General features: G+C 38.1%; 3 protein-coding genes across 3 annotated transcripts; 2 read left to right on the plus strand and 1 right to left on the minus strand.

Annotated features, from left to right (window-relative positions):
• The first annotated feature begins 2,012 nt into the window (after positions 1-2,012).
• On the plus strand, positions 2,013-5,926 carry LOC117622757 (cyclic nucleotide-gated ion channel 18). Its single transcript, XM_034353524.1, has 6 exons — positions 2,013-2,743; positions 2,838-3,050; positions 3,155-3,468; positions 3,581-3,692; positions 4,274-4,510; positions 5,047-5,926. Exons 1-6 carry the CDS (start codon positions 2,261-2,263, stop codon positions 5,827-5,829), a joined length of 2,142 nt encoding a protein of 713 aa, XP_034209415.1. The 5' UTR covers positions 2,013-2,260; the 3' UTR covers positions 5,830-5,926.
• A 563-nt stretch (positions 5,927-6,489) lies between these two features.
• LOC117622012 (probable serine/threonine-protein kinase PBL21) lies at positions 6,490-9,063 on the minus strand. The gene is made up of 8 exons (XM_034352520.1): positions 8,415-9,063; positions 8,244-8,288; positions 8,026-8,139; positions 7,809-7,922; positions 7,419-7,637; positions 7,205-7,320; positions 6,821-7,081; positions 6,490-6,729 (listed from the first exon to the last, which is right to left on the minus strand). Exons 1-8 carry the CDS (start codon positions 9,061-9,063, stop codon positions 6,490-6,492), a joined length of 1,758 nt encoding a protein of 585 aa, XP_034208411.1.
• Positions 9,064-11,046: 1,983 nt separating this feature from the next.
• LOC117620699 (protein DSS1 HOMOLOG ON CHROMOSOME V-like) lies at positions 11,047-12,777 on the plus strand. The gene is made up of 3 exons (XM_034350853.1): positions 11,047-11,230; positions 11,429-11,537; positions 12,380-12,777. The coding sequence occupies exons 2-3, from the start codon at positions 11,447-11,449 to the stop codon at positions 12,508-12,510; spliced, it is 222 nt and encodes a 73-aa protein (XP_034206744.1). The 5' UTR covers positions 11,047-11,230; positions 11,429-11,446; the 3' UTR covers positions 12,511-12,777.
• The last annotated feature ends 406 nt before the right edge of the window (positions 12,778-13,183 follow it).

Raw genomic sequence — 13,183 nt, forward strand, 5'->3', positions numbered from 1 at the left:
CATAATATTTTAACATGAACGCATTGACCGTATACAATTGAGGAAGGTGTCAACTGAAAACCCTGTTACCAAATTATATAATTTTGAACTCTACAGGGGGTTCTCATGCAAATTGCAGTGCAATTAGGAGCTAGGTGATCTAGATCTATTACGTATATATATCCTGATAGAGAAAGCTAGCTAGCATTGAATTAGCAATGTCAAACAAACAGACACATAAAAACGCACGAGAATCTCCACAAAGGATCTCCAAATGGTGCAAAAGGGGAGCCTATATTTTTATAGTAAAATAAATCGGTGGAAAGGAATTCATGTATATAATAATATAGTGCAAGTTACAAACCTACAACCATCGAGCGAGGCCATAGAATTCGGGTTTTATGCCGCTCCTACATCTTATTTAGGTCATCAGCTGAAGATTGCATATAACCAAATAATTGCATGTATTTTTTATATAAAATTTGAAAACTGGAAAAAGTAAGATCAGCATAATTTGTGGAACAAGATGGATCCTGCACAAAGCGATCCAATGCTCAAATTAGACTTTCTCTTCTTCTTTTATTTTCTTTATTTTAATTTAAATTTTTTTTAATATAAGCGATGGTCTAAACTATAGGGTATGAGATTTTTCACACAAAAAAAACTAAGATTTCATGATGTTCGAACCTGAGACCTCTTACATAGTTTGTTAGTTATACTCGGTAAACATAACTGGAAATCTTTAGACAAAATACAGCAGCCAAGGCGTCCAAAATGTTACAGTTCCCCATGTCTAAGATTCAACTGCAAATGCTTCTTCTTCTTGTTTTCTAGGAAAAAAGGGTTACTTAAATCTTATATTAATACATTTTATTTGCATATACTACAATAAACATAGCTGCAGTCTATAACCGTCATACCCAGCCGGCCAATATCAAACGTGCATTTTTAAAAAAAATAAAAAAAGGGTACTATTACTCTATAAATTATTGCTGGAATTTTTTATTGGCTTTTTTTTTCTTTCTCGAACCCATTTTTCTTTTCCTTGTTTGGATTGTCGGGATGTCCCTCTCATATGATAGCAATCCAGTTGAATTACATATTTCGTTACGTGTCATGTCCATAAATGAGATTCATGGCAGGCCTAATGATATATGAAAGATACTCTTTTTTTTCTTTTTCTTTTTATTATTTATTATTATTAATATATAAATTACCCAATTTATTTATTTTGTTCTGGTTTAATTCAAAAGTTTATTTCTTGTATATGAGAAAGAAACAAACATTTGATGGAGAAGGCAGGCCCCGGAAAACAAAGCTGTACGTCTCTTTTTCTGTCTCTCTCTCTCTTCTACGGCAGGGGACCCAGTTTAGGCAATAAGGTTCGTATGTGAGCCCAATTTCACAAGTAATTCATGATTGGTGTGAAGAAAAATCATTGGGAAAAACATTGGGGCCTTTTAAAGGGGATGCATATCAACACCCTCATTCCTAATTTCATTTTTCTTTTTCTACAAAAGTTGGTTAGACTCAGGGTAATGAGGATGCCCTTTTCACTTAAGTTCGAATTTCCCTATATGTAGATTAGATTAATTTATAGCATATTTGAATTTCTCTCTCATGTTTCTCATGTGTTTAAGAAGAACAAATATTCTCAAAATCGGAAATAGGATAAATTAAGGGGAGTAGTTGATCCAATTTCAATTCCTTAATCCTTCTATGTAAGTAGACATGCAGACGGCCCAAATCACAGAGCCCAACGAGCCGGACTCAATTAACATGGGCTTTGACATTTGGGAATCGTATATCACGGCGTGAATAACAGGAGCCCATTTCCGAGGACCTGAATGCGAGAGCGGAAATTACAGTAAGCTAAAATTCGAGTTGAATTTGAATGAAACAGCGGACATAATGTTAACCGAAGTCTACGCGTTTTCTCCGGTTTCCCGCGAAAATCTCAACGGTCAAAAATAGCGAACCAATTCACGGCCTTTCTCTCTCACTCTCTGACCCCCCCCAACCCTCCGCCCCAAATGACATTGTACGGATTTCTCTGTCTCTGTCTTTCTTTGATCAATCAATAACTTCTTCCTTTTCAATTGAAGGTCATGAAACTTTGTAATCCCCAATTAATTATAACATAATTGACACTAGAAATTCATTCTCTTGATTTCCTAATCCACCGTAACCTTCGAGTTTGGGTGTGCGTGTGCGGGCGTGGACCAGTACGACGAGTTCTATACCGCGGAGTCCGAGTTAACCCCGGAGTCCGCCATGGAAGATGAATAGAATAATCGCCACGCCGGCCTCTAAATTCCGCCCCCTCCACCCCAACAGCAACCCTAACAACGCCGACAGCTCCGGCGTAGCCATCCCAGTGGAAGAGCACCCGCTCCAAATCCTATGGAACCACCAAGTCCTCGACCCGGACAGCGACATCGTAGCCCACTGGAACCACGTCTTCCTCGTCATTTGCATCTTCGCTCTCTTCATCGACCCTCTCTATTTCTACCTTCCCAACGTCGACGGCCCCGCTTGCTTGTCCTCCAATAACGAACTCGCCGTCGTCGTCACCTGCTTCCGCACCTTCACCGATCTCTTCTACCTCCTCCACATGATCATCAAATTCCGTACCGCCTACGTCAATCCCAGTTCTAGGGTTTTCGGCCGCGGCGAGCTCGTCATGGACCCCCGCCAGATTGCCATCCGCTACTTGAAATCCGACTTCGTCGTCGATCTTGCTGCCACCATTCCAGTACCGCAGGCATGGCATTTGCAATTAATTGATTAATTGATGTTAATTTGGAGTTGAGTATTTTCATGGTGGAAGTTGAGGATTTGGTTTGAATTTTGCGCAGATTGTTATCTGGTTAGTGATTCCGGCCACCAGGAATTCGAGAGCTGATCATGCCAACAGCACTCTGGCTCTGTTCGTTCTGACTCAGTATGTTCCTCGAATCTTCCTCATCTTTCCTCTGAATCAGCGCATCATCAAGACCACCGGCGTTGTGGCGAAGACTGCGTGGGCAGGAGCTGCATACAATCTCCTTCTTTTCATGCTAGCCAGTCATGTAAGCAATCAACCATTTCCAATCAAAGCACTCATGTAAATATTGTCCTAAGAAAATTTAATTAATTTGCTAAATCTATTACATGGTTGGTGATAATGGTCCAGATAGTTGGAGCTGTGTGGTATCTATCGTCCATAGGGCGGCAGTTCTCTTGTTGGAGACAGGAGTGTAGAAGGGAGAGCGAGTCCATGATTGTGTCTTGCCTTACTAGTTTTCTGGATTGTAATAGCATGGAGCTACCAGAACGGAAATATTGGCTCAACGTCACCGACGTTGTTTCGAATTGTGATGCAGAGAATGAGAAAAATATCAAATTTAAGTTTGGAATCTTTGGGGATGCTTTCAAGAATGATGTGGCGAACTCGCGGTTCTTTGAGAAGTACTTGTATTGTTTTTGGTGGGGTTTAAGAAACTTAAGGTATGATTCTAATTAGCTTTCTGTGGAGGTGTGTAAGCTGCTGCATTTACTTTCACTTTTACAATGTGCATTCTTATTGCTGTTAATGCTGATCATTTGTTTCTCTCTGTAGTTCCTACGGGCAGACTTTGAAGACGAGCACATATCTTTGGGAAATAATGTTTTCCATTGTTCTCTGTCTTACTGGTTTAATTCTTTTCTCACTATTGATTGGAAACATGCAGGTATTACATGAGAGTTAATTTTTCGATACCACTACTCATTATGTTATTATTGATTTTCATGTCGCAAACAGGGTAATGTGTGGCCTTACAAACATTTAAACAGCATAATGTTCTTGGCATATACTTCGCCTGTTTGGTTTTTACATATGGAAGAAACCATAAATGTAGAGCCATCATCTAATTTGTAAAACCACAAAATGCTTAGAAGAGGAAATTCATGCCACCTAAGGCTAGAAGTCCCCTGCAAAACAAATCAGTCATAAACTAGAGCTATTACAGTCACCATGCATATTAGCCGGTAGTTGACCATGCAGTTCACTGAGAGAACTGTAAAGATAATCTAGATTAATATAAATCCATTCAGATTGCTTTACACTTAGCTGATTGTGTCAGGGTTGCGGTATGGATTTTATTTTCTCCTAGTAGAACTCGTTTTGTAAGAATAGCGCCTCCAATGGGGATTCATGTTCTTCCAATCTCCGACTTGTGACATTTTGTATACTACTCACCTGCAAGTTTTCATGAGTAATACTTGCAAATACTAGTGCTGTTTAATAATATTTTCTTTCCCCTTGTTGAAGACTTATCTGCAATCGATGTCGATAAAATTCGAAGAATGGAGGATTAAGCAAACAGATACTGAGGAGTGGATGAGGCATCGCCAATTACCTGAGGATTTGCGAGAACGTGTACGCCGATTTATGCAATACAAATGGTTTGCCACACGAGGAGTTGATGAAGAATCCATATTGCGCTCATTGCCTTTAGACCTCTGCCATGAAATCCAGCGACACTTATGCCTTAACCTTGTTCGTCGTGTAAGTGTATCTTCCAACTTATGTTGTTATTTGTGGTGATGCTTCAACCCTGTATCTGGTTACAGGACCCACCCTTATAGTTCAGGGAGACGGTTTCTCCTTTTGGATCCAATTTTGTTACTATGGTATTTATGTATTTTGTTTTCCTTTGATCTTGGATGTCATTCTAAGTGAAAAATGATACTCTTACCCCTTTTAAGCCCCGTTTCATGCAAAAAGTTCATTTCTTCTGGCTTTTCAGTCCTATCTGGAAGTTTAGCTGTATCCAAAATTGGTGGACCTATCATTTATTTCCACTATTCCATTCAATTTACAACTCCAGATTTTTCTATTTACAGCATAGAATAAGAAAAGTTGATGATTAATATAACACATGTAGTTGATGATTAATACAACACATGTGAAAAATAGTATTTTTACTGCACAACGGGATATATTTCTAAAGCAATCGGTGGATCACGTATGCAATGAAAGCAGTTGAATGTTTGCCAACGGAGGAATCCTACTTTGATAAATCTTGTTCTGTCATTGTGCAGGTCCCTTTTTTTTCACAAATGGACGACCAGCTTCTTGATGCCATATGTGAACGTCTTGTCTCATCCTTGAGTATCCAAGGCACACATATAGTTCAAGAGGGTGACCCAGTAACTGAGATGTTGTTTATCATTAGAGGGAAACTTGAGAGCTCCACAACCAATGGAGGGAGGTCTGGGTTCTTTAACTCCATTGCTCTTGGACCGGGTGACTTCTGCGGTGAGGAACTCTTGACATGGGCCTTGATGCCAAGCTCTAGCCTTAATCTGCCTTCTTCCACTCGGACTGTGAGAGCCTTAACCGAAGTTGAAGCTTTTGCACTTCGAGCCGAGGACCTTAAATTCGTTGCAGGTCAGTTCAAGCGCCTTCACAGCAAGAAACTACAGCATGCGTTTAGGTACTATTCCCACCAATGGAGGACATGGGGTGCTTGCTTCATACAAGCCGCTTGGAGAAGGTTTAAGAAGAGAAAGATGGCAAGGGACTTGGCTATGCAGGAGAGCTTCTACTATATGCAAATCCCAGGCCAAGAGGAAGAGGGTTACTACTACTATGATGAAGAACAGGCAGATGGAAATTATGAGAATAATGAGAATGGTGGGAGATCAGGGGAGAGTACAAGCAATACCGGCTCACATATTGGGGCCACATTTCTGGCTTCCAAATTTGCTGCAAATACGAAAAGAGGGATTGCCCAGAAAGCTCAGGCGGTTGAGGCTGCTTCTACCAGTTTGGGGATGCCTCGTTTGTTTAAGCCAGATGAACCTGATTTCTCTGTAGAATGAGAGAACAATTAGTTAGTTCAAGATTTGTAATCAGGGAACGGGAAAATGAACTAACGAAAGAATAGTTAGGAACAAAGTTTTGTGACATGGATGTAAATTATACTTCAGGTAGACTAGCAGTGACCATCAATTTTCCAATTCTATAGTGTTGAATCATTCGCTCTCAAATATTAGGTACCGTGACCTGTCATAGATTAAATATAGTGTACTAAAGGAGAAGAAGCAGTCGGAAAGCAGTACAGTAGACTGACCTAGCTAGATGGAATACATTAGGCTCCTTAGCTTCTAACAAGAAGTATTTGCATTTAGTAACTAAGATTAAGTTTCTATAAATTGTCATTAAGCCACACAAAAATCCATACGGGTCGGTCTAAAGCACGGCACAAGCCAGTATTGAAATAGTCCTAATTAAGGATGCGAGTATCATTTTAGTTTCAACAATCCTTAAGTTTAGAATGCTGGTTTAGAACTCTAGCACAGATCCATACACGAACATGAACTTAAAGTTACATTCACAAATGCATTTGTATTCTGAAGTATTAGCTAATGGCATTGATGTGGTGTTACAATACAAATCCAAATATATCTAAGAAAACAAAATATTCTCATTAGAATTAAAGTAATTAATAGTTTCTCATTCTGTTTCGTGGTTTTAAACTTTCAATACTGAATGCTAGTATCTGTTGAAACTTCAGGAGTGGAGGCCTTTGCCTCTGTTGACAAGTCATGGGCCTCTTGTAATGTTGCAACAATTTGCTCCATGGAAGGTCTTCGTTGTTTGAGTGCTGTACATGACAGAGCCAACTGAAGTGTGAGATCAAAAGCTTCCGCTGAGTATTCTCCTTGAAGTTTAGGATCAGCAAAATCATTGATGCTGCCACTTCTGTTGAGGCCTTTAGCCTAACAAGTAGAAACATTGATTATCAGTAACATGGAGAACACAATCAATTTGAATATAGAAAAAAGAATATGGGAGGAAATGATTTCTGACCATTTTACTTAATGGCATTGGTGTGTTCAGATTCATGTTGACAACCTTCTTCCCCGATAGGATTTGTAGAAGTACAATTCCAAAGCTGTAGACATCTCCTGATGAATTTACACGGTTGTTGCTCCGATAGTCAGGATCAACGTAACCAAAAGTTCCTCTCACTTCGGAACTCACATAGGTTTCACCCAGTTCAATGATCTTAGAGAGTCCAAAGTCTGATAGCTTGGCTTCAAAATTCTTCCCAAGGAGAATGTTTGTTGGCTGCCAGGGGAAAAAAAAAATCTCAGAAAATGTAAAGTGTCCAACTTTCTTATTCATTTAGGTGACAATATATCAGCCAGGTATATAAAGGTACAAGGAAGTAGGGAGCTCAGAGCCTCAGACCTTGATATCGCGATGGACAATGCAGCCTTCTGGATATGTGTGGAGAAATGATAAACCTCGAGCACTATCAATCGCAATCTCCAGCCTCTGGATCCAGGGCAGGTTCCTATCTTTCCCTGTTGTTTACCATTTTATTTAAATTGGTTAGCCTGCACAAACCTATAGTTCAAAAAGCTAAAACTTCATGTTAAGGCAGGGGAATATGTATACATACCAAAAAGCCATTCTGAGAGGTTTCCATTGGGACAAAGCTCGTAGACAAGGAAACACTCATCTTCGTTTACGCAATAACCAAGCAAAGTAACGAGGTTGGGATGTCTAATGTGTGATAAGCTTGTAACTTCTCTGGCAAATGTCTCCACATTTCCATCATTGATGATGTGCTTAATTGCTACATGCTGATTATTTGACAGTATTCCTTTATACACCTTCCCTGTTATATTGAGAACAAAATATAAAAACCAGAAAATTAAAAACCCAACCAATCATCAGATTATATAGTAAGTAAACTGGTGCTGCAGAATGCTGAATTCAAATTTTGATATATGCTTTCTCGAGAAGAAAATGAGATCCATTTTGCTCTATGTTTTATTTAAATGCTCACCAGCAGTTCCTTCACCAATGAAATTTGATTGGCTTAGATTGTTTGTAGCAGAATACACTTCCTCGATAGAAATTTTTGGACAGCCTGACTCTTCGAAAGGATCATCCTTAAATGCTGCTGTTTACATACAAATCAGGCTTAAGTAGTATGCACCATATGCAAGGTGCAACTTAGATTTGGTGTTGATACAGCTATGGAATATTATTGTTGGGCATACCGTCTTTTTTTGGTGGTGGACTTGATTGGATACGTTTCTTTGATACAATGCATACAGCTAGTACTACTAAAACGAAGACACCTACGATGCCGCCTCCAATCACAATCCATAAACCTAGCTCCATTGAATACCATAATAGATAGCAAAAGCAACCAATTCAGTATATATTTTCAGCTCTGCAAATGCAAGTGATAATTCAGTGATGGAAGAAGCCTTACCTGTACTTATTTTCCTATTTCCCTTTGGTGGTAGTTGATTATTATCTGCCAAGGAGAAAGAGATGGTTTACAGACAAACTTGATCAGCAGATATAGTGTTGAGAACTTGTAACATTTAACAAATCAACACACACACACACAGATTGTAAGAAGTTTCATGAGGCTACATACTGGTGAAGAACTTTTGTGACCCAAGGCAGGTATAAACTGCAAGGAGATGCGCTTTATTTTCAAGTTTAATGCTTGTATATGACACCAGGACTGCAAACCTGCAAACATTGGTCTCGACCTCAATAGATTGTGGATCGGAGGATGTGGAAGGCAATGCTCCTATGTCTTCCCAACTCTTCACACAGGAACCACACAACTGCTCATTTTTTCCATCATCAGAACTCTGAAACTTACAGTTCCCCTCAAGACTTTTCAACCTGTCACCCAACCTATTAGTAACATCAGCAACTGAGAAGTCAGAACAGCCCCCGGCACCACTTGTTAGCTTCTCAATCCCACAGCCAAAAACATTCTTCTGCAAATCCTTCATCGAAGCCAAGCAACTCCCCTGCTCGGCAGAGTTGAGATATATTTTTCCGGTTTGATTTGCCCTCTGCCCCAGCGCATAGAGGTAGTCGTTGAACGCCGAAGCGCAGCAGTTCTTGCGCAGAAACCCTCCCCAGTCTCCCTCTTCACAAGTTGAATTTGGAGAAGGAAAGTCAAAATGAAGGCTGCAATCAGACGCAGAAGGCTGAAAAGCTGCATGGCAGATGGTGGTGATGAGGATGAAGACGATAACATTTTGGTTTAAAAGCTTGCTCTCATCCATGGTATTATACAGTACTGCTTATGTGGAGAACAAAAACACATCAAAAACCAAGTAGTCTCTTGGAGGTAGACTCAATCTGTAGAATTTGAGAATAATTGACCGAGGCTGGATTAGTTTGCAGCACATTTGGATTGAATTATGGACTCAAAATGTGTCACTGAAATTGATCAAAACAGAAACTTGAGCAGACAACTTCTTCTGTAACAATTCCTCCTTGTTTGAACAGTTTGAAGGGAGGCTGATAAATCCCACCTTGTGTTTAATGTGGTTAAAAAGGCTTGGATACTTCGTCCAAATTCATTTAAATATTAATTAATATGTAAATTATCTTCTGTCCATCCATTTCCCTTATTAGAGAATATTGCTGCCGGCCAAATCCAATGCAAGCAAAAAAAACTCAATCAAATGAGAGATATGGCGGGTAGTTTATAACAACAAGAGAAAACGTCGCTGTTGATTCATTCTATGTTTTGGCTGTGTGTTCTCGAGCATACAAGGCAGACTAGACTGACTCAGCAGCATTATCTTTCCAACATCTAAAGTCTTTTCCTTGTCTTTTATCAAGCCAAATCCTATTGCTATTCTGTAGCAGGCACATATTCTTTAACCTCAACTTTGTTATTTTTTATTTGCTATTCTGTAGCAAGCCCTTTCCCTTTTTATTTAATTTTAACCTCAACTTTAGTCCCAATGGTGAAAGCCCTTTGGTGGGGAAAAAATGAAAAACATAAAATTTAGGCTCATGATCCTTAATTAGCCAGTGGAAAAAAAAAAAAAAAAAAGAGAAACAAATAATTACTAATTATTAGTACTACTCAAGATGTCTCGTTATGTGTTTGGTTGTCAAGAACTTTTTTTGCCTATTTTTGCTATTGGTGTGACTTCATATTTTTGACGTCACCAAAATGATTTTTCTATTGATAAGATGTGAGTTAAGCCAATTGATCCGAGTTAACTCGAGGAGCGAGCCAAACCCCTTGCATCCAAGTTCAAATTCTCCTTCCTATAGATTAAATTAATTTAAAGTAATTTAGACTATCATTTGTATTTAAAAAATTTTACATTTATTCATTTTTCATTTTTGTAAGAATTCTTATTCTAGATATGGTTTGAAGATTTAATTACTTTAAATAGAATATTCTGTAAATGGAATATTTAATTAGTAGTTATGTTTATACTAAATATCAACTTAGTATTTAAATATTTTATTAAAGAAAAAAATAAAAAAAAATAACTACTCTTTATTAAGTAATATAATTTGTGAAGTTAATTAAAATTTTGAATACTAATTATTCACTAAAAATAATAATTAAAACATCATTACTAATGAAAGTAATTAAATGAGGCTAAGATATGATTTAATTAATTTTAAAAAAAAATTAAAAAAAAAATTATTGCCCTAAAGATACTAAGTTTATATTTATTTTTAAAAGAAACCTCTTTCGACGAAATTTCGTTGGGAGAGGTCTAATTCCGCAAATATAAATCCATATTTTTATTGTTGGTGCAATGTGAAAATATCTTTGAAGCATAGAATATTTCAAACGTATAGCCGCGCGGCTATACTCTATATATAGAATTTTTGAACAGTAGCTATACTCCATAAATGGAATATTTCAATAGTCTAGACCTAGATTATTATATTTATAGGGTATAGCACGGCTATACTTTTGAAAACGTCTATTTATAGCGTCTAGCCGAGCGGCTATACTATTGAAATATTATATTTGTAGCGTATAGCCGAGCGGCTATATTAAAAAAAATTATATTTACAGAGTATAGCCGAGCGGCTTTACATATGAAAATTTTTATTTAGTCAGTACAGCTGGTCAGCTGTTTACAGAGTATAGCCGCTCGGTTATACTTTTGGGAAATTCTATTTAAAGAGTATAGCCGCGCGGCTATACTATTGAAAAATTCTATTTATGGAATATAGCCACCCGGCTATACTGTTGAAATATTTTATTTACAGAAAAAGTTTTTAAGTAATTGTCTTCAGAATTTTCTTTACGGGATGAGAAAAGAAAAAGAAAAAAGAGGAACCTCCAAAGACTAAAAACACGACAGGAGCACATAACCAGTCCCTTGAGGTTAGAGGAAGAAGAAACCACTGAATCGCCCTTCGTTGTCTTGACTCTTGACTCTTGAATCTTGAGTAGTAACACTAGTAAGTCTCTCTCTCGCTCTCTTTCTCTCTCTTTCTCTCGGTCGCTCTCGTATCGCATGTTAGGTAGCTTCTGATAGAGAACGCTGAATACGATTAGGGTTTGGGATAATCTAATTCAAATATCATATTTTGATTCCGTCAATAGTCTCTTTTAATTGGTTCTGAATCTGAGCGTGGTAATTGTTTCATTGATTGCAGGGTGGTTAGCTTGGCCAAATGGAGAAGGATCAGAAGGTAGCATCCGAAGACCCGAAGATAGATTTATTTGAAGACGACGATGAGTTCGAAGAATTCAACATCAACGAAGGTAATTTTGGAGCCCTGGTCTGTTCTTATTAATTATCATAATTATATTCATATTTAGCAGGGCCTCTATAGTTGTTTGTTTCCCATTTAACTTAATAGGATTTTTTGTGAACCAAATTACTTTTTCATGAGCATGTTCATTCATGTAGTAGATAATCTGAAGTGGGTTTTGTTTCACTTGGCCTCCTGGTTATTTTTAATTAACAAAAAGTCATTCCCACTAGTTTACTCGAGCTGTTTCTAGATTAAATTTAATCCATTTGATAAACAGATATTTGTTCTAAGGAGCATGTATTCGTATATCCCAGTGTATACTCAATCTATTATGGTATACTAAGATAATGATCTTGATTGTAATATGAATCATCCAAGCCGAAAATTGATTTTGGCATCAGAGCACCAATGCTCTGCAATGATACAAAGGAGGTTTCTAGTTGAGATAATGGCATCATGGCATTGGTTCTTTCTGTTGAATAGGATGTTGCGTTTTGTTTTAGGAGTTTATGGGATCTCTGTCTTTGGTTGTGAGAACTGGCAACAGCCTGGTTTGGGAAATAACGGCATTTGAACTTGGAATGTACAATATGAAGAAGTCGTATGACGATGCTTTTAGTTGTACCTGCATATGATTACAGGATTGGTATTTGGTGGAGTAAATGTCGTGTGTTGGGGCTTCACCTCTTCATATTAAACTGTTTATGAAAAAAAGGATTATGTCGAAATGGATAAAAGTGACGGGATGTGCATAATAACTTTTACCCCTAAGTTATTAATAGGATAAATCATCATCTTCAATTGATACTTTTCTCTTTATTGACTCCGTTGTTTTGTTTATGCCGACAGAGTGGGATGAGAAGGAAGAAGTGAAAGATTCAGCACAGCAATGGGAGGATGATTGGGATGATGATGATGTCAACGATGACTTCTCTCTGCAGCTGAAGAAGGAACTAGAGAACAATGCTGAGAAGAGCTAGGTTCATGTAGTGTTGTCTTCCTTCCCTCGGAACTTCATAATCATAGTGATTTGGTACAATCGATTCTAGTTGACAGTAGTGCTAGAAACCTAGTATGCCTGTTATTTGGTGGGTGGCCAAACCCATTTCACTTGAAACTCATAAACGTGGTATTTACTGTTCTTGGTTAAAGCAAATTTCAGTTGTGTGAATGACACTTTAATAACTGATGTGGTCTTGATCCCCTATCCCTTGTAGAGATATGACTATAATCTCTCAGTTGTCATTGCCTGTTTTTGGATGTGGCCTGTTTCTGTTTTCTGAAATTAACATATGAATCAGCAGTCAGGATACATCATCTTGATGAAAATTTATGAGCTCCCAATAAATGTGCAAATCTAGCGTTTGTCGGGACGAACGACCTAAAACTATATGGCCATCACTCTGCACCATCTGGTAACCTTCGTTCTCACCTCCTTCCCCAGCTACCCCTCCAACTCTCTCACCTTTCCTGAGCTGAGTCTCCTACAATGCCCCATATGTGGCTCTGACTCATTCTTGGTTATAACCTACAAGGCTACAAAGAGGCAGTTCACCCTTGCTTTCTCCAGCCCATTATTATGTCTTTGTGTTGTGGAAATTGAAATAATCTTCTTGAGGCCCAAAGAAAATGTACAAAACATATCTTCCTTGC

Source organism: Prunus dulcis, chromosome 3 (assembly GCF_902201215.1).
Source record: "Prunus dulcis chromosome 3, ALMONDv2, whole genome shotgun sequence".
NCBI lineage: Eukaryota > Viridiplantae > Streptophyta > Magnoliopsida > Rosales > Rosaceae > Prunus > Prunus dulcis.